Source organism: Ammospiza nelsoni, chromosome 17 (assembly GCF_027579445.1).
Source record: "Ammospiza nelsoni isolate bAmmNel1 chromosome 17, bAmmNel1.pri, whole genome shotgun sequence".
Lineage (NCBI taxonomy): Eukaryota > Metazoa > Chordata > Aves > Passeriformes > Passerellidae > Ammospiza > Ammospiza nelsoni.
The window spans coordinates 5,089,721-5,116,937 of record NC_080649.1 but is presented as its reverse complement, the minus strand read 5'-3'; the positions used below and the strand labels follow the sequence as shown (position 1 = coordinate 5,116,937).

General features: G+C 50.5%; 1 protein-coding gene across 1 annotated transcript; it reads right to left on the bottom strand.

Moving 5' to 3' along the window:
* Positions 1 to 788: 788 nt before the first annotated feature.
* On the bottom strand, positions 789 to 25,340 carry MICALL2 (MICAL like 2). The gene is made up of 17 exons (XM_059484666.1): positions 25,092 to 25,340; positions 18,642 to 18,690; positions 14,693 to 14,834; positions 12,056 to 12,216; positions 11,316 to 11,437; positions 10,283 to 10,954; positions 9,905 to 10,074; positions 8,973 to 9,048; positions 8,738 to 8,853; positions 8,069 to 8,218; positions 5,357 to 5,412; positions 4,731 to 4,854; positions 4,050 to 4,140; positions 3,619 to 3,692; positions 3,255 to 3,369; positions 2,339 to 2,385; positions 789 to 2,247 (listed from the first exon to the last, which is right to left on the bottom strand). The coding sequence occupies exons 1-17, from the start codon at positions 25,232 to 25,234 to the stop codon at positions 2,162 to 2,164; spliced, it is 2,394 nt and encodes a 797-aa protein (XP_059340649.1). The 5' UTR covers positions 25,235 to 25,340; the 3' UTR covers positions 789 to 2,161.
* Positions 25,341 to 27,217: the final 1,877 nt, after the last annotated feature.

The following is a 27,217-nucleotide window of genomic DNA, read 5'->3' as shown; positions in this document are numbered from 1 at the left end:
CAAGGTGGGTGAAGGCTGGAGAGGGAAGAATTGGATGAGTTTGGATGGTGCTGCCACCATCCTCCAAATCCATGCAGACTAAACTTCTTGAGGCTGGAGAATCGGAGCCTGAAAAGATGAAAGCCCAGCAATATTGACAGCCTGGGATAGCTCATCAGGAAAGGTATTTCTGTCCTTCAGCAGAGATGGTTTCAGCTCCTTTCCTCTCAGCTGGCAGCCCACAAAGGCAGGTTTAGTTCTGGGGATTTGCTGCCACTGCCCAGGTCTGAAGAGGAGCCCTCCTCCCTCCCCTCATGTTTGCACACCAGGGAAGAAAGAGACAAGCAGGCCAGCATGGCAAGGCACAGCATGCCAGCCCCTGTGGCCAGCATGTCCCCACAGCCCAGTTTGTCCTCCCCTCTGGGTGAGCACAGGGGGCAGAGAGGTGGCAGAGCCTCCATCAGCCTTTCACTGGTGACACTGTGGTTCTGTCACCGTGTCACCAATGCCACGGCCCAGCTGTGGCAGAACCAGCTCTGCCTCTCTCTGGGGCCAGGCTGGGACCCCACAGGCTTTGGGATATATGTGATGCTAAAGCAGCAAGGGGGAATTGCATTTACCTGAGAGCAGGGGTGAGTTTGACACCCAAAGTCGGTGAAAAACTCCTTGGTGTCACTGCTGTGCTGCCCTGCAAGGACTGTGGGCAAGGATTGCTCCATCACAGGCACACCAAGCTCTAGAGAGGGACTATCAGTGCTCCCAGGACAGCCATACCCACAGGATCCCCAAACCACACTGGGATGCTGAGATTTGCTCCAGTAATTCTTTATTGGGTGAAAGCATCTGCAGGCTCGGGGTGTCCCAGCACTCGCACACACACGGTCCCCACAGGGAGCCCCTCGGGCACCGGGGCCACCCCAGCACATCCCTGCCCGGAGAGTCCCACTGCCACCTCGTGGGAAAGGGATGCATCACCTCTGCTCTGCAAACCTCCTCCGGCCAAAGCCCCGCTCCTGCTGGGCTGCAGCGCCCGCAGGAACCTCCAGGAGCTGCCGTGCGGGGAGGAGGTCACACAGACCAGAGGCCACATGAATTAATCTGATCGTTCCATGGCTGTCTCCATCCCTGCCCCCCAGTGGAAAGGCTCCCTGCAACAGCCCAGAACCTGCTCCTGCACTCTGCTCTCACCAGGGTGATCCACAACAACCCCTGGATGTCCAGGGATGGAGCTCAGGAGCTGAAATATTGGTCCCAAGCAGAAGAATCAGGGGTGAGGCAAACCCATGTATTCCCTTGTGCTCCCAAGTTAGCACCTGGTTAATAAAATAATTCTGTTCATTTTTATCAGGATAGGCCACAGACAATGAAAACACTGCTCCACTGAGCAGCCAGAGAAATAAGGAGGCTACAAATCTCCCCCACAGAGGGAATGAAGCAGTGAGCAGCCTCTCATGGCTTTGAGAAATCAGCCTACAGCCACTTCCAAAAGAGGTCTGGAAACAAATCACTATTGCTGAAACTGCTGTAGGTGGAGAACATCCCACACCACAGACACAGAGAGGTTCTGCTCTCTGCTCCCCCCAGCCATGGAGCCTCCAGTTTGCACTGGTGTGGTGAGAGGGGAACCATCAACCCCTCTGGCCCTGCAGCATCTCCCTCCCTGCACCTCTGACCTGGCCAAAGAGCCACAGCACAGGCAGAGAGGAGGAAGGGAGGGACAATGGCCCTTCCACAGCCCTGGGACAGGGATGGGACATTGTGGGGTGCCATGCAGGGCCATGCTCCTGCTTTCAGGGCTGTTCTGACCCAGGCACTGGGTGGGCAACCTGAGCTCTGCCCTCCTGAGCTGCCAGCAAGGCTGAACCAGCTCTGACCCACAGCCAGTGAAGGAAAACAGTCTTAAAAGTCTATGTGCTGGGGAAGGTATCCCTGGGCCCCACACCAGGGCCAGAGGGGACTCACACTGTCCTGTGGTCAGCAAACCTGCAGTCTCCATGCCAGGGAGCCTCTCACAGCCCAGGAGCTCCAGGAAAGCAGCACTCAGGAAGCACCACACCTTTGATAGCCCCCTTGGGGCCTCTCACAGTCCTGCACAGCTCCAAGAACACAGCACTGAGGAAGGACCACACCTTTGATGGCTCTCTCTGGGCCACTGGGAAAAGGAACATGAAGCTCCTGAGCTTTACTCTTGTTTTTTCTGCTTCCATATTTTGGACAGGCGGAACTTGTTCTTCTTCCTCTCTGGCTCGTGGCTCTCAAGAGATCCATCTGCAGGAGAGGGAGCAGACACAGAGCAGGCTGAGACCCACAGCCTCAGTGAGCCCCAGGGCTACCCTGGAAGAGGAGAAAGGGTCCTTACCCAACCTCTGTATCATGTCTGCCAACATCTGGTCTTCCTCTTTCTCTCTGCAATGGAACAGGATGGCATTAGGAAACTTTCCTGTGCTCATGACAAGCTGGTAAATACCAAAGCCCATGCAAATACTGCTCTTATTCCCCAGTAAGAGATGACCAACCTCCACAGCATACCCTGAGAAGGCTGCAGGGAAAAAACCCAACAGTGAGAGTCATAGACATGAGCAAATTCCATCTGGTTCCCTTGAAAGCAAGGGCCTGTGTGGGGATTTCCAGACCTTCTCCCAGCTGGCTGATGAATCATCAGAGTTCATGGAGTGGTGAGACACCAGCACACCCCAGGAGATGAGTGAAGCTGACACAGCAGCCCAGGGTGCTACAGAGGAGCTCACTGCCATCAGGGACAGGCACAATGCTGTCACCACCTTGTCCTGGCAGCACCAGAATCCACAAGCAGGAGCTGCTGCTCTGAGGTCAACAAATGGAGGCTGTTCTCAGCATCAGGAGGCACAAATCCAGCTACTTGACAGTTTTCCTTTGAACTTGGGAAGGATCCAGTTCTTGGCTACAGTTGTTCTTCCACTTGCTGCAGCAGACATTCCTGACTTCATGTTCCCAGATTGCTCCTGTATCTCCCATACTGCCTGCAGCCTCCCCATCTCCAGCCTCTCCCTCCCCTCCCCTGCATTCCACATCTCCCAGCCCAGTTCTCACAGCAGCTTTAGCTTGAGAGAGAACAGGGCTGTGGTCCTGATCTCTTCCCAGCAGCTGCCAAGGATGCAAAGACAGCAGCATTCAGGACAAGATGTTGATGACAGGTGACCACCCACCTCTCATGGAGCAGAACTACAGCCACCCATCCACCCCTACAGCCTGGGCAGCAGTGGAAATACAGCAGTGCTGGCTCTGAGCAGCCTCACCTGAGCCTGTCCTCATCCAGACAATCCACAATATTATTGCGGTCATTGACCGTGTTCAGGTACGACTCCAGCAGCTCCTTCTCCTGCTCCTTCTCCCTGGGAGTCTTCAGTTCCTCTGCACAAGACAAGGGAAGCCCATCTCACAGCTACAGGCAGTGCCTCCCCACTGTGGCTCCTGCTTCCACCCCAATTTTACAATCCTCACACTGAGGGGCACATCCTACACGCCCTCACCAAGCAGAGGTGGGCTGGGTGTCACAGGGAGTCTGCCCAGGGACACCCACAGTGCAACCCCTTCAGATCTGAAGGATATCCCAGGGCTGGCACACAGGTGGAGGCTCCCAGCAGGACTCCCAGTCCTTACCTGGTTTGCTCATGAGCCTTCGCAGCTCCATCTCAATGTTCCACTGCTGCTCCTCCAGGTTCTGCTGCTTCATCCTGGAAGGAATGACAGGAGTGATGGGTTACTGCCCTGCCATGCCCCAGGGCTGGACCCTTCTCCTCTCATGATAAAGCCTCATCTCTGTGCTGCCCACCACCTGAGCAGGGGCTGCTGGCTCAGGGGAAATCTTCCTCCATCACATTTCTGATGTTTCTCTCCTCACGAGCTCTTCACAGACCCTGGGTGCCCAAAGCCCACCAGCTAATGCATCAGGATGCTGGCAGCTCTCCCAGAGACACCCTCAACCCTTCTCATCCCAACTGGCATAGGATTGTTTTGGGCTGCCACACTCCCTGTCCTTCACTGCCCACAGGGAGTGCACGAGCAGACAGGAGAATTTCTGATTTACTCACTTGTACATCAGCTCTGATTCCTGTCTGAGCAGCAGCTGCTTCTCATGGATCAGTTTGAACCAATCCACCATAAGGGCATCCTCAGACTCATCTACAGAGGAGACAAAGGGCAAGAAGCTGCATCAGTTCAGCCCCCCTGGCTCAAGCACACAATCTCTTGAGGGAGAGCCTAGGGTGACTTATGTGAGCCCCAGGCAACCTCAAGTGAAAAAACAGGAAAAAACCCAACAGTGAGAGTCTTAGACATGAGCAAATTCCATCTGGTTCCCTTGAAAGCAAGGGCCTGTGTGGGGATTTTCAGACCCCAAGTGAAAACAGGCAATCTTTGGAGCCCCAAGGGATGCAGGTCACTCCTTGTGGATTCAAGGAAGCTGCTTATGGATCCTCTGCTACAGGACTCCCAAAACTCTGATCCTCAGCCAAATCAACACAAGACCTTGCTCAAAAAATATTTATATTAATTTTGTAATAGATTATATTTTGTAATATATTATAAAATATATTACAAAACAGCCAGAGAAGGTTCAAAATTCCCCGGGCTTTATCTTTGTATACCAGGTACCTCTGGCAACCTGGTGACTCACCCTCTGAGCTCCTAAAAATGGAGCCCAGAGTGCCCAGGGGTGGGACCTGAGCCCCACAGCTCCCCAGCAGGGCAGAGCTGGCACCAGGGCTCCTCACCTCCCTCACAGGCACGCAGCTGCTTCTCCAGATCCACTCCCTTCAATTCCAGCTCATCCAGCTGCTTCTCGATGGCACAAACCTTCTCCTGGATCTTCTCCTCAGGGAGGTAGTCTGGGTGCAGCTAGGGAATAAAAATGTAGGGCCAAATGCAGCTCAGGAGCCCTGAGACTGCCTGGTGAGGTCACCACAGAGATGGGAAAGGGCATAAGGAGCCCAGGTACAGAGCCACAGCCCGGGAGGGCCAGGCCAGCAGAGGGGCAGAGCTGCTCACAACAGGGCAGGGGCCACTGCAAGGCTGTGACAATTCTGCTGTCATTGGCCACTGCAGGGCTGTGACACTTCTGCTGTCAGTGGTAACTCCCCCACACCTGTCAGCCTGCAGAAATTCTACTTCCTTCTGTGGGGAATGCAATGTCTGCCATAGTTTTGTCTTCATTGTCTCCCTGCATGGAAGATAACCAGCAGCTTCTCCACCTTGTTCTACCCCACAGCCTTTCACCCTTTCCCTGGGTATCCCAACAAACCCTCCCAATAAGACAAACTTGGATATATCTGGATAAGCACTCCAGAAGGGTATTTAACCACCCCACCCATCTCCTCTTACACATGGTTTCCAGCCATACCTTGGTTGGGGACACCACTTGAGGCTTCCCTTCGCTTTTTGGAACAGGGAGTTTAACTACAAGAGAAAAAAAATCACAACAACCTTTAAATAATTTTATGGTGTGGGACAGTGCCTGTCCCAGACCACCAGAGCACAACAGGTCCCAGCTACCCAACAGAGGTCACAGATCATACACATGTATCCACATGACCAAAGTAAGAGACATCTTCTCACAGCCTGATTGAGACATCCTCAAGCCTTGTGGCTTGTCCCTCAGGGTTTCAACCCCAGGGAACGGACAGTCACCTAATTCAGGTGTGACTTTGGAATTTCCACCCATGAATACTGACTTGCATGTTCATTCACTATCTTGTCAAAACCCAAAGATATTTGTTGTGGCAAAACCCATTCCTTATTAAGGTTCCAAAGGGCAGCACAGAAAGACAGGGTTACTGTCACAGCAAACACCAAGACACACTAAAAATGTCCCCCTAGTGCTCTTTTACAAAGGAGTATCAGTAAATACTGATGAAACAAAGATAGTCTAGGGGACCTCAGTGTAGATCTCAGGAAACTAAGGTTCAATTCCTTCCACAAAACACTTCCTAGGTGAGAAGTCCCCTAGGCCCCACTACACAGCATTATTCAGGCTCTGGACACCTATTAAAATCAATCCTTAAGCAATGTGTATTTGTTCCACTGTGCCTCAGCTTCCTCTGCCCAACTGTGCTGCAAGGATAACTACAGAAGAGTGTGAGGTATTTGGATCCCCAAGGGGCTGGGCTGGATAATTACCACAGAGAGGGAACAGAGGCGTGAGTGGATGATGAGATAAGGGAGGAAAACTCTTGCTATCAAAAGAGCAGGGCTGTAACAAAGGCAGCAGCGATGCAGGCTGAGCACACACAAGCAGAAAGGCAGGACAGACAGACATGGGGAGCCTCCTGAGAGTCTCTGGAGATTGAGGAAGAGCTCAAGGACAGCTCTCCAGCTGCCCATTGTGCTTTCTAGGAGTGCAAAGGCAGAAGATGCTGGATGTGGCTGTGCTGCTCCTGCACTGCTGGGCTCTGTCAGGGATCCCTTCCCTCTGGATGCTGCTGTTTGCTGCCTGTGCATTGCCTGCAACCCACACTTCTCTTAAAGATTCCTCCAAGAAGGACTTGTCCTGCCTTGAGCTGCCTGCCCAAACAACATTTCCCTCTCCCAGCTCAGTCCTGCACCTCGGTCCTCCCAGGTGGGCTCTGCAGCACCTCCAAGCACGGCAGAGAGCTGCAGCCCTGATGGAGAGAAGGCCAGGGTCACTGCAGGGGGAGAGCCTGTAAAGTGACACCCTGTGACCAGCTCAGGATCTGATATCCCCTGATACCCTCGGGTTGTGGCCTGACAGACACAGGATGGGCTGGATGCCTGCCAGCAAGCTGGAAGTAGGACAGCTGGCAGGAAAAGCCTGGAGCCTCCTTTCTCAGCAGAAAACATCACCTACCACCAAAGAAAATGAATGATTACAGCAATGCTCACCATCCACAGCTCAACACCAGCCCAGGACTGAGGGCAGGAACAGCAGCTGACTGCTCACAGCTCTGAGTGCTGAGGAAAAATCCACAGAGAGGAGCAAGAGCTCTGTCCCTACCCCAGAGCCTGCCCAGTGACAGCAGCAGGAACCAGCCTTTCAGCTGGGGAAAAGTGGGGGGACACTGCCAGGAACATTTCCCAATGGCTCTCCTCCATGGCAATCAATAACCTTTAGAAAGACAGATATGAACCCAGCCTCCCTTATCTGAACAGCTCACTCACTTTTGGGAGAGACCGGAGCTGAACCCTGGGGCTGAGGCTGAGGGAAGAGGAGCTGGGAAGTTTTGGGAAAATGCTGGCAAAGGAGGCACAGCAAACTTTTAAAAAAGACAACACAACTGGAGACTGAATGTTTGGTAGCTGTCAAAGGTGGTGGAACCAGCTGACAAAAAATAAAGATGAGGCCATGGAGCCACCAGGATCCATCCTGCTTGCCCAAGACAAACTTCAGGGGCAGGACTGAGCCCTGCTGTGTGAAGCTTCTACTCCAGACAGGTAAGACACAGCAAGATGGGGCAAGGAAAAGAGAGACAAAGAAGCTGAGCAAACAGGACAGCAGCAAACATTAGGTTAGCTCCAGAAAATTTCCTCAGCATTGTGGTGGGATGCGTCAGAGCAAGGAAAACTTGGAGGAGAGGTGCACAGTAAAGCTGTGGCTGAATGAACAGGAGTAAGAAACTGGATTAAGAGTAGGAAAAAACTGGTCAGGACATCTTTGAATATCAAAGAAACAGAAGCCTTGGCTCCTGCTCCTGTGGGTCCTGCCAGCTGGAGTCTCTGGATGACAATTCTCTGCATTCCTTTTATTTCCTAAAGCCACCCAGCTGAAGAAGAACAGAGACATCAACTAGATCCCAGTTCCCCAAATTAGGAGATGGTCCTCTTCATAGCACTTCATAAGTCCAAAAAATGACAGGGCAGTGACCTTGAAAAATTCCTATTTCAATTTCTTCCTTTCCCACTGAATTCTCTGGCCTTGCTGCTTCCTGCTCAGGCCAAGCTGGCTAATAAAAATCAATTACACAGACTCTGCCCCCATGACAGCAGCCAGAGGATTAGTCACAGAAAACTCTGGGACACATAACCCACCCTGACCACTCAGGCTGTTCCCTGACAGTGCAGGGGAGAGGGTGACTTCAGTAGACAGAAGAGATCTTACATGTAGCAGTGCTTGTTTTCAACTGGTTGCCATCTTCCTCCTTCTTGGCAGACCCTCCAGGATCTTTCTGGTCTTGCTTTGCATTCTGACAGCTCCTGATAAGATCTGAGCTGGGAATCAACAACTTCTTCGTGAATCCACCAGATGAAGCTGGATTAAGAAGCACAGAGAAGTTTTGGGTAAGAAATTTCAATTTTATCTCATAAAAATCCCTTTAATGCCCAATGTCTCTGGCAGTCACCACTACCAAACTCCATTTCTAGTCCTAGTTCTCTCTTGATGATAATGAAGGGCATAAACCCAAAGTAAACAGGGAAAAAACACTCATTACAAGGCCAGAGTAAGAGGAGAATAAACATTTGGGAGGAGAATAAACAGCTGGGAACCATCACTAAGATTTCTCAACATTATACAATCATGCAAGAGAGGATAAGTGGAATCTTGCAGGCTGTCTTGTAGAAAAGGGAACCCTATGGATACTGAGTCCTTCTTCTTAGGGAAGGATAGGAAGCCATCCATCAAAAATAAAGGCACCACAAGGCTAAAGCAGGTGCAGAGAGCAAAGATCTCTGAAAGCAAAGGCCCACTCTCCACCAACACATCCTTGCAGTACAATGCCTGTCCCTTTCCTGATCAGCAAAACGAAGGCAAAGCTTTGATCCTTCATACCAGAGTCCTGCTTTGCTGGTGGGACAACTAATGGGCTTGGCTTTGGCTCCCTCTGTGCTGGGCTCCCTGCTCCCACCTGGCAGTTATCAGCAGGTTTCTTGGAGCCACCTTGGTCCCTGCAAAGAAAAAAGACAAAGATAGGAAAAATCCCTCATGCAGAATGGTCCACAGGAAAAGTTCTGGCCATCCTGGTGTGGATCTGGTGTGGAAACCCACCAGCTGCAAAGACACTCACTTGTTGGCCACAGGCTTCAACCGAGATCTCCACCCTTCTGGGCTCTCAGACTTGCTGTCAGCAACATTTGTGCTTCCTGAAGAAAAGAACATAGCAAGGGAAATAAAAATACACAAGAACAAAAGCATCCAATAAAAAGAAACAAGCCAAGAAACAAGCCAGATTTGAGTCTCAGGAGAATCCTAGGAGATAAGGCATGCAGTGGGGCAGGTACTATGATGTTATTGCAGCAAAGCAGCACCAGCTCAACAAGTTTAACATGGGCAGATTCAGATACAATAGGGAGTAAGTAATCTAAGTGGCATTTTGTCACTTTCAGATCAATCACAGTTACAGAAATTCAGCTGCAGAGTACATGAACAGGCACATTCAACAGCAATACAACCCAAACGGCTCAGATCTCAGAGACCAAAGGCTGGGGCAGGAAGAGACAAAAAAGCCCCACAAAGTCACAGCTAACTGCAAACAGCCAGTTCTTCTGGCCCAAAAAAATACCAGCCACCTGAAAGTGCCTGGGACACTGGGAACCCCCAGATATCATCCCCTGGCCTACTGCTAAGTCACCATGATGGAAGCTTGGTACAAAACAGACAAGGAGGCTGGGTGACTTGCAACTGCAATCAAAAAACCATCCCAAAGCTCTGGCAAGGTCTCCCACCTGGGAAACCCTAAGCCTTTGAAAGCCACCATGATCTCAATGTTTGATGACAGCAAGTACAACTTCAAACACCTGGAGATCCTCAGAGCAGTAGAATTCCCCATGCTAGAGGGAGCAGTTGCACAGGGATAGTGCACACAGGGAGAAAACACAGCTCAGAAAACACAGACACAAAGGACAGAGTCATGGACACATTTGCTGCACTGGTCCAAGAGGAAGGCATAAAGCTGGAGTGCTGTGTCCAGGCAGAGCTGTGTGAATCATTCATCCTCACCTTTGATGCCTTTTGGCTCTGGCTTGTGCAAAGGCTCAGCAGGTTTGCTGGCAGCCTGGCTCTTGGGCACAGGGTCTGTGATCTTTTCCTGCTTTGGTGCTGGGTACCCTGTTTTGCTGGACTGTGGTTTTGGAGCTGGACTCTGAGAACTGATGGGAGAAAACCTGCCACTGCAAAAAAGAACAACTTAATGAGTCTTTTTGAAAGGATGGACCTTTTTATTTGCCTCTGTTCCAATGATTTGTATGTGTCCCTCTACATGCCTTTAAAACTGAGCCACAAGAGCAGTCAGGACAAAGCAAAGAAAGGTGCAGGGGCTTCTCAAATTATCCCAAGGAACATCTTGGCAGTAAAAAGGGAAAGGGAAACAGTGCTTACCTGCCAGGTGCTGAGGAGCCAGTGGAACTGAGTCCTCCTGGCCTGCTTGGAGCAGTGCCTGATGCAGACAGAGCCTGTATAATATGGTTACGTGCCTGATCCTTCCCAGCAGTCACCCGACTGACCTCAGCAGTGCTTCTGGCAGGGGCAGCTTTATCAGGGCCCTGAGGAGACTGGACTTGTTTTTGAGTCTCAGGAGATTTATTGCTGGAGGACTCCAAAGAGCGAAAAAAGTTTTCTCGTGCTTGCTGTGTTTTTGTTGTGGAGGATGTCCAAGGAGGCTTTGCTGGGGTGCCTTCATGGGGATCTGATTTATTCCCCAACGAGGCACCTTTGCAGTCATCTGATTTATTTACAGCTGAGGAGGACCATGGAGTATTTACACTTTTGAAGCCAGAGCTTCCATAAGATGAAACAGATGGCTTGGTTGAATTAGTGAGGCCTTCCTGGCTGGGTTTCTTCAACACCTGCTCTGGTTTCTTGGGTTCTGCTGCTTTCTGAAATGCTCTGGCAGCAGCAGGGGCTGGGGCACTGTCAGGCTGTTTCCCAGTACTGTGGAGACCAGAGATCTGGACACTGTCTGGCTGCTGGTGGCTGGTGCAGATGAAGGTACCAGGCTCAGGCCCAGCTTTGTAGCTTCCAGGAAGAAGCAAGTTCCAACACTGCCTGCACCTGTGGATACAAAAATGTCAGGAAACATCCTCCAGAGTGCTGGGAAACACACAGCTGGGAGTGCAGGCACGACTCCACCACCCACAGGAGGGTGAAGGCACCACACTGGCAGTGAGCAGACCCTGTGTGCACATTCCTCAGGCACCAGAACAAGAGCTGTTGATAGCACAGCCTGAAGCAGGAAAGGTGAGGATGAAAACAAACCGGTGAAGACAGTTTCCCTTACACACAGGTCAACAGCAAGCCCAGATTGCCTCCACTCTGAATAAAATGTGCCACACCACTCTCTCCAGCCCCAAAGAACCAGGCTGGCCCTCTGTGAGCCCCAGGGCTGTGCCCCTGCCTTGAAGAGCTGCTGTACCTGAAGCAGTTCCTGTGATAGAGCTTCCCATCGACCAGGTAGCGCTGCACCAGGTGCACGTGCTTCCCACAGACCCCACAGCTGCTGCTGGGCACATTCCCACTCTCTGCCAGGACCCTCTTCTGTGGGGAGAAGCAGAGGGTGAGCAGATGAGAGCGTGGCACTGGGCACAGCTAGAAATCTCCCAAGAAGGTCAGTGTTTGGCCTGCACAGCCAGGACAGAGAAGTGACACCCAGGAAATTCCCTCTCCCTCCAATCCCTTGGTCACAGAAGTGGAACAGCCCTTGGAAGGACAGAGCATGGGGAATGTGTTCCCACAAAACCAGAGGACCACGGTGTCCTGTCTGCCTATAGGCAAAGGTCTCTGATTTAAATGAGCTGGGAAAGGGCTTCTACCCTGTTTTCATCTCTACTCTGTTTTGAAGCCATATCAAATAATTGGATCAATATTTTCTAGCAAAAAAAACCACTACATCCTGTAAAATCTCCATTCCCAATATCTAGGAACAGCACAGGTTCCATGTCCTAAGACATCCACATCCTGTTCAGGAAGTATCCAGGCTGATTGATGGTTTTCCAGTGATTCCCACCTCCATCTATGCCAGAATTAAATCACTCATAGTGAACAGAAAATTTAGGGACTAAGTCCTTACCAGCAGGAGCCCTGAACCAGCCCAGTACTCTCCATCTCACTGGGCACATTTAGGGTATAAGGAACACCCAAACCCACATTTCTTACTGTGGTAACTGGGGAGGTTTCCTTTGGCTTGGCTCTGGCTGGTGGGTGGGCAGGAGGCAGTTTTGGTGGCACTGGCTTGGGGGGCTCTGGAGCAGTTTTCTTCCCAGGATGCTGCTCTGGAGATTCAGAGGAAGGACGCTTGATTCCAGCCATGCCTCCAACTGGAAGAATGGAAGAAGGGAATATTTTTAAGGAAAACTCACAGGTTTAGGAATAATTTTTAAAGTAAGAATACCCAGAGGTGCCTGATGGGTAACATGAAAAGCACACAAGGAGACACACACTTCCTTCATGAGCAGTTCTGTACTGGACTGAGGGGCAAGAGGCAACGAGTGAATTGTAACAACATTCTGAAACTGCTGATTTTTCTCTTCTCAGGGAATTTCATGAACAGAAATGCAAGAGGGAAGAAATGCAATCAGGGAATTTCATGAACAGAAATGCAAGAGGGCAGAAATGCAAATCATCATCCATCGCTGGTGAGAACAAGACCTTGGGTTTTCAATTGCAGCCCATTGGTTTGGCTGGAAATGATCCCAGCTGGAAGAGGCCCTGCTGGAACAGGCAGAGGAGTCATGGCTAAGGAGATGAAGGGTTTGCAAACAAAGGGTTTGCTTCATTCAAGTCCTTGTGCTCCAGATTTCCTACAGACCCTGAACATTCACTGCTACAAGTGTCCCTCCCATACCCCAGCTGGGACTCCCACAGAGCAAACAGCCTTGTTGAATGTGGAAATGACCACTAAAAATGGGTAATTCTGCAAAGACTTGGAGGTGCCATGAAGATGATGATGTGGAAACCAAGAGCTGCCACAAGCAGCCTGAAAATGCCCAATTCTCTTTTCTTTGCAGATGGAATAGAACCCCTCAAAATTCACTACAAGTGGAGAAAAGAGAATCTCCAGCACACTTCAGTCAAGCAGGGAATGGTGCCCTGTGCCCTGGGAGGTGCAGGGAACCTTCCCTGGGAAATAAGGCTTTGTGCAAAGTTTTTACAGACACAAACCCCAAGTGTCTCACGAGGATGTTATTCTTGCACCACTTCCTATTCTGAACGAGATGTCTCTGTGTTCCTTGTGGGATATTTGAGCCACAGCTCCACTTTCCAAGTGACACTTCAATGGCCACTCATCTGAAAAGAGATTATACCCTGCTCAGTAAACACAGAAAGGGCAGGGAGCAGAGAGGGAGCTCAGTTCCCAGCAGTCTGCCTCAAGAAAGCCAAGTTTCCAAATAAACACCCAGCACTCCCAGTGCAGGGAGCAGGGCACAGTTAAACATCACACAGCTCAGGCTCAGACTGCCCCTCACTCCCCAATGTGCCATTCACTGAATTCCCAAAGCCCAGCACAAAGATGGGTGGCTTCAACTCTGCTCATCCACAAGAGCATGGCCTCACTAAAGCCTTGTCTGCTCTCCCTGCCTGCCCTCCTGTGTCCTGCTTGTTTCAGGAACCCATCTGAAGGGCACGGCTGTGTGTCTGCGACTCCGCTCCATGTCAGAGGGCACATTCCTCATTTTCAGACATTCCCATTCACCCCAGCAACAGGAATGCAACCAAAGTGTTTTGAGGGACACTTGTGGGAGTATAAAAATGTGCTGTGCTTGATGATGTTGCAGATAAATGCAGGGAGGAGGGGGCAAAGACCCCAGCCTGACCCAGGTTCTCTCCACTTGGCATGAACATGACAGAATTTGTTTGATTTCAATCAGAACAGTTTTAAAATAAGAAATAAAAAATGAAGAGGGAGAGAGAAGAAGTTGTGGAGGGAGAGAAAAAGCATGCTCAAATGTGTAAAGAGGTGGAGAAGTAGGAAGAGTTTAAGCATTAAAGGCAGTTCTGAGTGAATTGTGCTTTCTTTCCAAGATGTAGGACATTTTCAATACATATCTCTCCATTTACATTCACCTTAACCACTTAAGTCATTCATGTCCCACTTTAGAAAGTTTCCTCTGGAGGAACCTGTAAAATTGTTTTATTATATTACTTCATTTTGTGTGAGCTTAAAGCCAAATATAAACCAAGACTACAAAAATGTTCCTGTGAGCTCAGCTAAACTCTCCACTACATGAATATAATGCCTTGGCAGCTCTGTTTTATGTTTGACAGAATTTCTATCACAATTATGTCAGTTAGGGTGATAATTTTCTTCTCCTTCCTTCCATCAGTGCTGCTGTGCTGTACAAGCCCTACCACTGATGCTGTCACATTGGCACAGCCTCACAGACAAGCTCAGCCTTGTTCTGCTCCATGCTCTCACCAGCCCTCAGGCATGGCAAAGACTGGAACAGGGGTGGAGGTGCTCAGGAATGGAAAGCTGAGGTGGGGACGATGGAGAGGAACCTTCAGTGCTCGCCTCTGGCTGGACCACAAGAAATTTTAAACTGCATTTTAAATTTTAAGGTAGAGTTTCAAAGACAAGACACGACCCTGTACCCTATTCCAAAAGCACTGGTGCAACTGTAGGCTGGTGTGCAAAGAGTTCAGATCCCCCCAGTGAAACAGTTCTGGTACTAAGAAGGCCTCTGTGCAGTTTATTTTGCTTTTTCCAAGCTTGTCAGGAGGAAATGCAGCCCTGATGCAGCCTTGAAATGAAGCCCTGATGCTTCCCAGCCCTCCAGGGAATATGGTACTTACTAGGAGACCGTCCATGGAAGTAATTATAATACTGGGAAACATAGGTGAGGATGCTCAGCCTGTCTGGTACCTTCAGAGCAACCATATCCTCTGCATCCAGCAAGGCTGGGATCCCCAGCTCCTCCTCTGCCACCCGAAATGCCTGCAGAAAGGGAAAAAGAAAATAAAAATAAAAATAAAAAGAGAGGGGTCTTATCCATGGCAGGCAGCAGAGCTGCTCCTCATCATAAGTACAAAAGTGCACTGCAAACAGCCCCACTCAAATAAAAACAACTCTACTGGGGAACAGCTGCACCAGTTTAACTCCTACATCATAGGAACCAACGGAGTCATGGCTTCCAGCCACTGCCTTGAGAAACCCAGGCAAGGAGCCAAAAATCTGGCCTGGCAAGCTGGCCATAGCTCAGTGCTCAGTAACTCACCTGGGCTTGCCTTGCTCTTCCTGCAGCCTGCCTGTGTGTGTGAGTGCACAGCTGCAGAGAGCCAGGCTGGCAGAAGGGGATGTGCCAGGCCAGGCTGGCAGAGCTGCTTCCAGGCTCCCAGCCCAACCTGAGCTCTCCCCAATTAACGGTGGGCTGGTAGGTGCTTGCAGGCAGCTTTCATCTCTGAGTGCTGGGCTAAAGTTTCCAGCCTCCTACTGCCTGCCCTTCTCCATCTGAAAATTGGGCTGCAGGAGGGACCCTGCTCTCCCAGAGCAGAAAGGGGGAGAAGAGGTGTAATGCAGAAAAATTCCTGATACAGAGCTGCCTTCCAGTTTAACTGTTTCCGTGCTGCCTAACATGTATTTGGGGTAGATATTCCTCTTTCTGGTGTCCTCTGCTTTGAAACTGCAGAGGACACCGGAAAGAGGTGTTAAAGGAGGCAAAAACTATTTTCTCTTGCCTCTGAAAAAAGTCTTTAATAGAATACAAAAATACTGCAACACCCCAGCTCAGTTTAAAGCTTTCACTAAGAACCTTCTCCAGCCTTGTTCCTTCCCAACTTATGGGAAAAAATCCTTTTTCTCCCCCTTTGGAGCATCCCTGTTGAAATGCCAATACAGCAAAGGAAAACTGCACTTGCAGGACCAGAGGCACAAGGAAAGCTACTGCTAAAGTCCACAGTGAAAGGGTTAAAAAAAACCCCTTGAATATATTAAACCCCTCTGCATCTGACCTCTGGCATGGACACACACAGTGTTGGTGTACAAGCCAACCATTCCTGCTTAGAAGAAACAAACAGCCACTATTTTTCAGCAAGATAATTACCCTTTTTTTCCATTGGGTATCCCAGTAAAAATGCAACAGAGCTGACATTAAAAACGCTTTCAGCCAGTTACCACTGGCTGTGTCACCCCAGCTGCCAGCCCAGCCTGGCACTTTCCTGTCTTGCAAACTGGTACTTAATGCATTCCTTGGAGTGCTCCCCACTGCACAACTGGTCTGACCAGTCCAGTTTTCTTGCTGGACATTGGTGGTGTGATGTTAGTGGGGACACAGGTCATGCCACCTCCTGCCATGGGTGACAGCGGGCACAGAACACGAGCCAGGGGCTGCTCTGCACAGAGAGGAGGATGTTCTGTGCTCCCACCTGCTCTGGGCAGAGCCAAATGCAGAGAGCACCATCAGGACATGGTGTCCCCTGTGCCTGCAGCACCTTCGTGTTCCTGGGAGCTGCTCTTGCCTGGAGACCCAACAGGATCAGCACCTAAAGGACCCAGTCACCTCCTGCTCTGCCTGCCTGCCCAGGCTGCCCTTTGAAGGACCAATGTCACAGACATCTTTTATGAAAAATCCTTTCTTTAGGGTTTTTCCTCCTGAGAAGATGAGAGGCTTCAAGAACAAAATGTAAACAATGGTTATCTGCTGCTGTGGAATGCAACAGGTAGATCTTTGATTAGCCCATGTTGGATGTTTCTAATTAATGGCCAATCACAGCTCAGCTGGCTCGGACAGAGAGGCAAGCCACAAACTTTTGTTATCATTCTTTCTTATTCTATTCTTAGCTAGCTTTCTGATGGAATCCTTTCTTCTATTCTTTTAGTATAGTTTTAATGTAATATATATCATAAAATAATAAATCAAGCCTTCTGAAACATGAAGTCAGATCCTCATCTCTTCCCGCATCCAAGAACCCCTGTGACCACCATCACAGACCAGCATGTTGTTTTTGCATCATGGTTTTCATCTGTGCAGCTCCTAGGGTTTTCCAGGGGAAGAAAGTGCCACTGCTGTCATGCCCATGCAAAATGGGAAAGTGATATGCTTGAGGCCACCTGAGCTGCCTGGCACAGGCTCCACCTGCTACACCACACCACCCTCCACCAGCACTGACTCCAAGCCTCTAGAAACTTTCCTCCTCTTTATATATTTTTGAAATCTCTAGCAAAAATGTGCCAGCAACTGAAATTTTTCTAGGGTTTGGGGTTGGTCTTGTGGCACATGAGAAGTGACACATTCTTCCTTGACAGATGACCTTATATGGCAAACTGCAGCTCAAACAAGGCTTTTTTACATGCACAATACAGCCCTTGAAAATAAGCCTCTGATGAGTAAGGCATCAAGGAGGGTCTGGAAAATAGCAGAGCAATAACTTGGGGAGAAATCAGCAAATCATTGTATCCCAAGGACAGGCAGAGCAAGGCAGGGTAGGAGCCAGGATGGAGAGAAGCCCAAGGGAGGCCAGCCCAGGAGCACAGAGAGGTGGAGGGACAGTCCCACAGACAGCACAGCCAGGACAGCAGGACACCAGCAGGGAAAGGACAACACAGACAAGGCACCCCACAGCAGGTGGAGTAAGGAAGAGAGAGCAAAACAAAGGACATAAAAGAGGAGGGGGGGACACACAGACTGCAACAAAGGAGGGGAGCAACTCTTTATGAGAAGCACAAAGAAGCTTTTCATGAATGAAAGCAGCAGAGGCAGCTCTCAGAGCTCATTTCCCAGACACAAGCAGACACCATCAGCCCAGCTGGACAAGGAGCAACACTCAGGGATCCTCAGCACTCCAGCCAAGATTCCACGGAGAAGAGGCCCCAACTCCTGCCAAACAGCAACCCTCCAGGGCAAAATGCACGGTCTGAATCTGAGGAGAGGAACACACAGGGCTGAGCCCCAGAGTGTCACCAACTCCCCACAGGCTCCAGCCCAGCCTGGGCACTCAGGGTCTGTGATGGACATGCCAGGGATGAAGGGCAGCAGGAGCTAAGGAGCATGACGGGACAGGTTTGGCTCTCCCAGAGGCAAGAAGCACTTCAGCCTGAGAGTGTGTCACTGCTCCAGCCCAGACAGGGGTAAGCTGCCATGGTTTGCTCATATCTCAAGCTCCTGTCAAGCAGCCATGAAGCTGCATGGAGCAACGCCAGGGGAAGAGAAGGGTTATAATTCGCTGCCTCTCCTTTTGCAATGGAGAGAGGGAGAGGAAAATCTCTCCTTGGATCACTAAGACCACGCTAGAATCCAGGGCAGGAGGGGGCTGGCCTGCCTAACTTCTATTTTCTTCGTGGAAAGAACATGAGAAACTCCAACACCAGGCTGAAGTGTCCAGGCAGCACCCAGACAGGTTTTAGGATGTATCCACCTTGATCCCCTGCAGCAGGAAGGAACAGAATTGGGAGGACACTCCCTGTGCTTCCCCTCTCACACCAGCTTTTCCCCAGCTCCTGCTCCACTCCTCAGGAGCATCACACACTCAACATGTCCATGTTTTGAGCTCTGTCTGAGCTCCTGCTGCCACGGGACACACTGGGAACAGGCATCACTGTGTGAGCTAAGAAGAGTGAACAGCCTGAAGGTGCTTTCAAGCAGGACATTGCTGTCCTGAGGAGGAGGCTGGAAGGTGCAGAATAAGGCAAAAGACTGGAACACAGCACAATGGGCACACTGTGTCTGCAGGGTTTCTGTTGCTAAATCACATGAGCAAAGTGCCACGTCCCAGACTAGACCAAAAGTAAACATTAGAAGTCACTTACCAGCTTGTTGTTCTCGTACACATTTTCTTTTCTGAGGGAGTCGAAGTTTCTGAAATACAGAAAGAGGAAAAATCTCAGGTTGGTGATGTAGAGTGAACTGCTCCAGTTCCAGCTCTGGCTCAGGGGACAGAGCATCCCATCCACCCCTGGACAGCTCCAGAGAGGGCAGCGTGGCAGATCCCACCTGAGAGTCACAGACTGCTGCACCCAGGACAGGGATGTGCAGCAGGCACAGCACCTGCCCACAGGCAGCACCAGACAATTCTGGCACATCTGCCTTTGCTGGCTCCCACAGCTGCCTGTGGACAGGACATGTTGGTGCAAAAACATCCCAGGCACATTGAGGGGTTCTGCTGAGACAGCCAGGAGCAACCTCTAATTCATGGGGTGGTTTCTTGGCCCCTAGAAAAGCCTTGCTTCCCTCCCATCTCAAAGAGACATACCTGCTGGCCAGGTATGAACACTCTCTCCCCAAAAGTACTTTCCATGCTCTTCTCCTGCCTTGAAATTTGTCTCCACACAGAGAGAGCTCAGCTCCAAGGAGGTCTCTCATGGAGCCCTCACACACTGCACATATCACATGCTTTTCCAACACACCCATATCCTCTGGTCTCAGAAGCTCCTGGGTCCAGCAGCACATGAGTTCTGGCTTCAAATCCTCTTTTTTTCCTCTGGCAGAACTCCACAAAAGCAGCACCAGGGATCTGCCTGGGAAAACCTCTGCCCACACCATACTGCATCTGATAACACCAAAGCTGCCAGTAAAAATTTTAGCCTGCTTTCCCTAGGGCTGTAACTTTTGATTCGTGCTCATAATCAGCAACTGAAAAGGAAGTGACAATTACTGTTCACAAATCCAAGCCAAAGTCAACAACTCCTTTCTGCTGTCTCCAGACATCACTTCCCTCTTCACCTCTCCCCAGATTTGCTTTCCCTCTGCCTCATCCAACCCAGATCCACACTCCCTGCACTGTGCTGGGAGCTGAGACCCTGGGGTGTGCTGGGACAGGGATGGGATTGCAGAGTTTGTGCTGCTGCAATTGGAGCCCTCTGGCAGTGCCCCCTCAGCCACAGCAGAGCGTGTCCCTTGCTGAGGAAACAGCACCATCAGCTTTGTTAGAGACTGGCTGCCACTTGCTAAGCAGGGAACACAAAACTGCATCCTGGCTGGCAGCCCTGCTCTGCAACACTGCTTCCTCCTGCCCAGGCAGGCTGGCAGGGTCAATCCCTCCCTGATAACACCGTTTCACCTTCCAATCCTTGTGTCTGCTGATACCTGAGAGGGGAATTCTCACTGACAAACAGAAAACAGCACCAACTTTGCATTCCTTGTATGTAGCACCTTTATATCTGATGTGGACCCACCTCCTTAGCCTATCCCTCTCCTGTGGGATGAGCCAGGGTAGCTCTGAGAGCAAAGCTGGCTCGCAGCACCCTATTCATGAGAGAAACACATGATCTGTATCGCAGCGGGGAAACTTTTTCCACTGCTTGTAACAGCAAGGAGGCAGCCAGGTCCTTTATCTGCTCAGCACAGAAAGGGGAGCATTACATCATAAATAAGAGAGGAACCTTACACAGCCTGGCTCATCATGCCAATGCCTCCTCCCTGCTTCCCACATCTGGCATGGCTGTGTGGCACAGGGACAGAAGGAATGGCAGATAAAACCCTGAGGTTAAACTCCCCCAAGCAGTAAAGACAAGGCACATCCCACCTCTAAACCACAGAGTCCTTCCTGTGCACAGTCAAAGGGAATTGCAGAGGTTTCTCTTCAAGCAGTGCTGCCCAAAGATTTCCCTTCCCTGAGACAATGGAGTAAAAAGCAACAAAAATAATCACGTGCCAAAAAAGTCTCAATGGAACAATATATACAAGCATCCTTGGGTTAATTCAGGGCAGAAAATTGGTTTTTTTTAAGACCCAGCTGAAGGAGGTGATATCAGCTCTTTGCCTCACTCCCTGTTCTGCTCCCAAACAATCTCTGTAGCATGGAAATGCAGCAAAACACTGCAAGAACAAAGAGCAGCTCCAGTTCCTTGGTCATTCTGACTTGTGAGACACTGGAATTATTATTTATTGTCAGTCTCTGGAATTATTATTTATTAGCCACACACAACACTGTTTGCTGTGGTGGTGTGTGCACTCCCTGGCATGCAGCAGAGACCTACAAACCCCAATCTTTTGATTGTGATGTCTCAAATCCCCGTCTGTTCCTCAAAAGAAAGTGCAAACAACCAGGTTATTTGGTCATTTCAAGAGTCCCCTGACCTCTCAGCATCATTCTTTCCTGGCTAGTCAGGTGAACTGCTTACATCTAATATTTCTTTTGGAAATTGATCCTGCTGGTGCATCTCCTATCTTGGAATATCAAAGCTCTCTGGACCAATGTAATCCTAAGACAGCAAAGGTAATACAAACAGAGAAGTAGGAGTTCTCCACTGAGAAAACACAGGCAACTGAATTAATTGGAAAATGTGAAAAATATAAATGCGACCCAAGAGAGGCCTCCAGTGTTGGAAACAAATCAGAGTGGAGTGCACAAGCAGAGGAATAGTTTTATTCCTGTTTTAAAACAGGGCAAGTTTTTAGCTCTGAAAAAAAAAATCCTTCCCTTAGCAAATAAGAGGCTGAGCATTTCCCATGCCCACAAATCTCTGTGACCACCCCCTGCTCCAGCTGCACAGACCCAGCACTCACAAACATGCCACAGTCCTCTGCAAGCACATGTGCCTCCACAGGAGGAATCTCTGCTGCTGCAAGCACCAACTTGATTGGAAACTTGACCTTGGAACAGACTGAGCAAAAAAAAAAAAAAAAAAAAATCCCAGAGCCTCAATGGCACCAAAAAAGTTTCTTCTTTTAGGCAACTTTGTGTTACTTTCTCTACAGACAGTAAGATGTGCAGTGAAAAGGATCACTGTAAAGGAGTGAGGCACCCTTTGCCAGCTCCCAGCCCTCTCAGCCTTGGAAAGGAGCTCAAATCCAGCCTGCTTTGCTGGGAACAGGAGCTCTCAGCTGTGCTCTTTCTGGAGATGCAAAGCTGGGACAAGGCTGGCAATTCCAGGAGGGAGATGCCCCCCATGTGCCCATCCTCCTCTGAGGAATGCCGGCCCCACACTGCCATGCTCCTGCTGGCAAGTGACAGAATGCTGCCAAAATGAACCCCCAGCCATCCTCCCCTGCCTATGCCTGTCACACAAACCACAAACCCACCAAGCCAAGGCAGCTCTGCCTCAGCCCAGCCTGCTGCTGACAGCCCATCCCCAGCCTGACCCCATTCTGCCCTGCTGAGCTGCCCCTGACCTGGAAATGCTGCAGGGGGAAGGAGCACTGCTGCTGCTCAGCTGCCAAGGGGGATTTCACCAGCAGCCCGTTCCCAGAACACCAGCCTGGGAAAGAGCAAGATCCTGGATGAAGAGAAGGATCCTAATCAAAACCTTTCCTCGACATCTGGCATTAATATCTGAGTGAGCATGCACAGCTCCCCTGCCTCTTTAACTCATTCATCAGGACAAGGGCACTAAAATCCTGGCTGAAGCTTGCACAACCTTCACCACCACATGTGGCAGCTGCTAACCTCAGCTCCTACCATGAGGTTTCATGTTCCTCTGACAAGAGATGTCCCCAGGCTCTACAACCATCCCAGAAAATGGGCTGCAGCCTGCCTGAAACAGTGTGTGTGCCCAGCTGGGACTGACTCTGAAACACTCTTTATCTGGGACAAAAAAAAGTGGATTTCCATGGTAATTCAGCATGGATCTTCACTCCCCCAAGCATCCTTGCCTGAGTGGGAAGTGAGTGGGAAATGCATTTCTAATTTTACACAGCTTGCCCTGTTCACTGGTAACACACAAGCCAACACTGGCCAAGTTTGAGAGGAGTTATCATATTTTCCATATGTTTTCCAGCAAGAAAACAGGAAGGAAGGAGAGACCCACACAAGCCTGCCCTCTGAGCCACATACTTCACAAGAGAAGCCCATGTTTATGTCCATGTTTTGAGCTTGAAGTTTTCCTGGTAATTTTTCAGGCTTCTTCGGGAGAAATCCCCTGCACTCAGCCCAAGAATGTCATTTGTGTAAAACAAGACAGAAAACACGCTGTTGCAAAACTGATGCTGTGACTGACTCATGTTCTGCAAGTAATCTGTGCAGCAGAGCTACTGCAAACTCACCAAGAGCTCCAAACATCCCTTTCTAGTTTTACTTTCATTCTGGTGTTTTTAATCTTTAACTAGAATCCTTGGTAGAAGCAAGGACAGGAGCCCAGGATGGACCCCTGGGAAGGAGAAATCACAGTCACACATGCACCCAGCTGCACTCCTCCACCTTTGTGCCTTGCACCAGGAACACTCAGAGAAGCTTTTTGGGATAAATGGAGAACCTGCACAAGTATTCTGCCCCAGGATCTGACACATGGCACCTGGCAAGCCTGGCCACCAACCACCCAAAAGCACCATTTCCTTCCAGCAGGACTTTGCCCAGTCAGTAGTACACGTGGTGCATTGCTGAATTACAGCACTGACACGGATGAAGGAGGTGACAAATAAAGGCTTCTCTTACTTTAACCTTCAGGCAGCCCTTGCTGAGCTGGTCTGAGTCAGAAAGAGCTTCTGTGATGTCCCAAATCAAGTCAGGCAGAATGTCCACCATAAAGGAAAATGAATGGCAACAGAGAGATGCCTCAAGGAACATCTTCCCTCTCCAGCACAGGAAAATTTACTTAAGAGATGTCTATCCACAACCCTTTTTGCACAGTTCAAGGATTATAAACAACTCACTAAACTGGGCAACAGGATTATTCCAGCTCTCCCATCCTGTGCTCCGGATGGGCCAGCTGCAGGAAGCAGTCACAGCCCCTCCACAAGAACACCTCAACCCTCCTGCCCCGGTGTTTTGTGTTTTTGTGACTGTGAATCAAAGGAAGGAAAGGAAATATTTGGAGTCACATGGACATGACAACATGTCAGGAAGTCATTCATGGCAACACCACAGTGACAGAGCAAGCACTGAGACAACAAAGGGTGCCTGAGGTCCTGAACCAACCTCTGCTGCCCAAGCCTGCTCCAGCTTCTGGCACGTTTCAAGGTAACAGAGGAGAGAAAACAAGGGTTCTTTTCTTGGGTTCAAGCAGAAGCAAGACACCTGCAAGAGGGATGGCTGCACACAAACCCATGTGGCAGGCTGTGCTGGGAGCATGAAGAAAAAGGGAGAAGATGCAGGACAGGAGGAAAACTGCAGTCCAGACCACTCAATCTGTTCTTCACCCAGCTGGGCACATCTGATCAGGAGAGACCTAATGTTTAAATCAACACTCCTGGGCACTCTTTCCCTTGCCTTCATCTTCCCCCTCAATCCCACTATCTCAAAGAGCCCAGAAGAAAAAATTAATCAAACTCAAAGAACCCCAGCTATGAAGCAGGATCTATGACTCCCTTTGGCCATTCACCTTCTCATATGCCAACATTTGGGCAGGGACAGCTCAAAACCCACAGGGCACCAGAAATGGCCCCAGCAAGGCACAAAAAGCACTTAAGCTCCCACAGACAGAGCTCTAGATGGGAAAAACAAGGATGTGCAGGAATCCAGTGGCTGTGGGGCCCTGCCCTTTTACTGCATTTTGTTTAAATAGCCCTTGCCTCATGACTTGTGAGCACTGTGCTGCTGTTGGGCTGAGCAAGGAGAGCCCAGCCAGAGCAAACACAACAGCAAAGAAGGAAATGCTGCCCCAAAGATCAGTGCCTGAACTTGTTCTGCAACGGAAAGGATGCATTTGGAACATTTATAATCCGGCTACTGAGGGAAGAAAAGGGAAAAAGGAAAAATGTATGGAAAAAACCAGCACGTAGGCTGGGAGAGCAGAGCTTTTCTCTTGGAGATTCTCAGCGTGGGTGTGAGCAGAATGCTGCTGGTGAGGGCAAGAGCCCAAGGAAGGTGGAAGACGAGGGTCCACAGCTCAATGGACGGCAGGACAGCCACAGCCATCCACAACTTGTAGGATGGTGGGATGGCCACACCCTGGAGAGAGTTCTTGCGTGGATGGAGAACCTGGGGTCTGCAGCTCAATGGACAGCAGGATGGGCACAGCACATCAACAGCTCGATGGATGGTGGGACGGGTACACCTCAATGGATGGAGGGATGGGCACAGCACATGCACAGCTTGAAGGATGGAGGGATGGGCACAGCCCAGCATGGGATCTTTGGGGACAGAAGACACGGGGTCCGCAGCTCGATGGGCACAGCCCAGCGAGGGTTCTTTGGGGATAGAGGACAAGGGGTCTGCAGCTCGATGGACGGCAGGATGGACACAGCACATGCACAGCTCGATGGACGGAGGGACGGACAAAGCCCAGCGAGGGTTCCGGGGGGATGGAGGACACGGGGTCCACGGCCCAGCGCGGGTGCCGGGCCGGAGCGGGGGGTCCCTCGATGCCCGGCACGGTACTCACATGAGGTCGGGGCGGTGTCGGTGCAGGATGGCGCAGAAGGCGAGCCCGTCGCGGAACGAGGTGGTCATGTTGGTGATGCTGACATCGCGGTAGCCCTCGCACTGCTGGCGGCACCACAGCTGCAGGTTCTGGATGGCCGCCATGGCCCGCGGGGCGCCGCAGGGCCTGGCGGGGCCGGGCAGGCCCGGGACGGGCCGGGCAGGGCCGGGACCCTCCGCGCCGCGCCGTGCCCAGCCCGGGCCGAGCAGCCCGCGGGTGGCGGCCGGACCGGCGGCGGGAGGCGGGGAAAGGGGCGGCTCTGAGGCGGTTCTGGGGCGGTTCAGGGGCGGGGAAGCGGCGGGGAAGGCGCCGCCTCGCCTCGGGGAGCGGGCAGCGGCACCCCCGGCACAAGGGGCCCGCACCAAGGGCATGGGAAATTTCCTCTGCTCCCGCAGAAAAACCTCCTGCCCAAGGGGCGGCCAGCAGGGGAGGCGTGAACCATATTTAGTCACTGGGAGGGATGTTTTCTCCCCATTTGAAGGAGAAAAAGTTAAAAAGCATCATAAAGTATCTAACTGTAAAGTGTTCGCTGGATAATCCTGGGCTGGGGTGGGGGGGGGGGCGGATACATCCCCAGCATCACCAGGTAACGCCGAGTACGAGCGGTGCCGGAGCCGCAAAAGCCCCTCTGGAGAGAGAACGGGGAGGAGGAAGGACGAAGCTCGGCTGCCCAGAACCTGCTCAGAACCTGCCCAGAACCTCCCTAGAATCAGCCCAGAACCAGCCCGGAGCCTGCCCCGAGGTCTCGCCGTGGCGAGGCCAGCCGGGAGCAGCGGCTCTGTCTGTCCCTGCTGGGGCAGCGCACCAGGCGCCGGCAGTGCCGTGAAACCCTGCACTCGTTCAGGCTGGAGAAGCCCCGCGGGTTCCTCCCCGGCCCGTCCCCGCAGGAATTGTGGCTCCATAAGGGGAAGGATTGCGGCTCCATAAGGGGAAGGATTGCGGCTCCATAAGGCGGCCCCGCTGCCGTCCTGCCCCGCTGGGCTCGCCCCAGCGCTGCCATGGCCAGCTCGCAACAGCTGCCCCGCAGCACTCGCGTCCCATAAAATAACTCAGCAGACCTCAGGCAGCTGGCAAAACACGAGAAGAGACAAGGTAACACTTAAACAGCTGCCTATAAATTAGGGGAAAATAATCAATAATACATATAATACATTAACGGCATTTCTGTGACATGATATGGATAATATACATTAATATATAAATACCTCACAAATAATTCAGAGTGTTTCCATTTCATCAACAATCACTGGCCAATGTATTTACTTTATGGTAAGGATTATACATTTCATTATAAATGGCTTGCTGGGCATGTCAGCAACTTTTACATCTCCATTCACTTTATTATTAATGGTTTCCTGAACAGTAATGGCATAATAATGCACACAATGCAGCATGAATATTTGATGTGGCATCTATAGTCTCCCATTTATCATTTATAACAGGCTACAAAAACATTATAAAACATTTATTACAAATTTATAGATCACTTTATACTAAAAAAAAGTTGTGTTATAAATACATTATTAATCCTTTATGCCATTTATAGGAATCCCTTGTAATAAGGCCTTAGCATATGTTGCTGCACAACCGTAACAAGAGTGGTGTGGTGAGGAGGAAATATGGCACTGTGAGGCTGCTCCCAGGTCCTGGGTGTATTCTGTGATGGAAAGCAGAAACATCTGCACTCAAAATTAATCGGACTACCAAGGGACCAATCAAAAGAAAGGCTGGATTAACTCAAAGTTGGGTTTTTACCCCTCACTTCCCTCAAAAAACACACTTGCTGGAGCCCTGAAAGATGAGCTGTCCCACATTTCCACAACACCTTTGATAAAATAGTATAATAGTACAATTTACAAAAAGCCTGGCTAACAGTGAGCAGCCCTTCCCATCCCCAGGTATCTTAGGGTTTGGTTAGAAATAAAGAGGCAGCTCTGGGTTTAGGAAATGTGTCTGTGGAGTTTGTGTTTAGCAGTGTGCATCCCCTGCTGTGCTTCCAATCGACACAGCGCAGCTCTGGGAAAGGAGGAGAAGGAAATGAGGTTTGGAAATGGAGTGATTGCCAGTTGCCATCACACAAACAGAGA

What these genes read in the sequence shown, in the direction of transcription:
- MICALL2 (XM_059484666.1), bottom strand. Translation starts at nt 25,234, where the DNA reads ATGGCGGCCATCCAGAACCTGCAGCTGTGGTGCCGCCAGCAGTGCGAG. An exon ending in AAACCTCCCCAGTTACCACA is followed by an intron (nt 11,438 to 12,055) that starts GTAAGAAATGTG and finishes TTCTCCCCACAG; the next exon opens with AAGAGGGTCCTGGCAGAGAG. An exon ending in AAGTGGTGTCCCCAACCAAG is followed by an intron (nt 4,855 to 5,356) that starts GTATGGCTGGAA and finishes TTTATTCCCTAG; the next exon opens with CTGCACCCAGACTACCTCCC.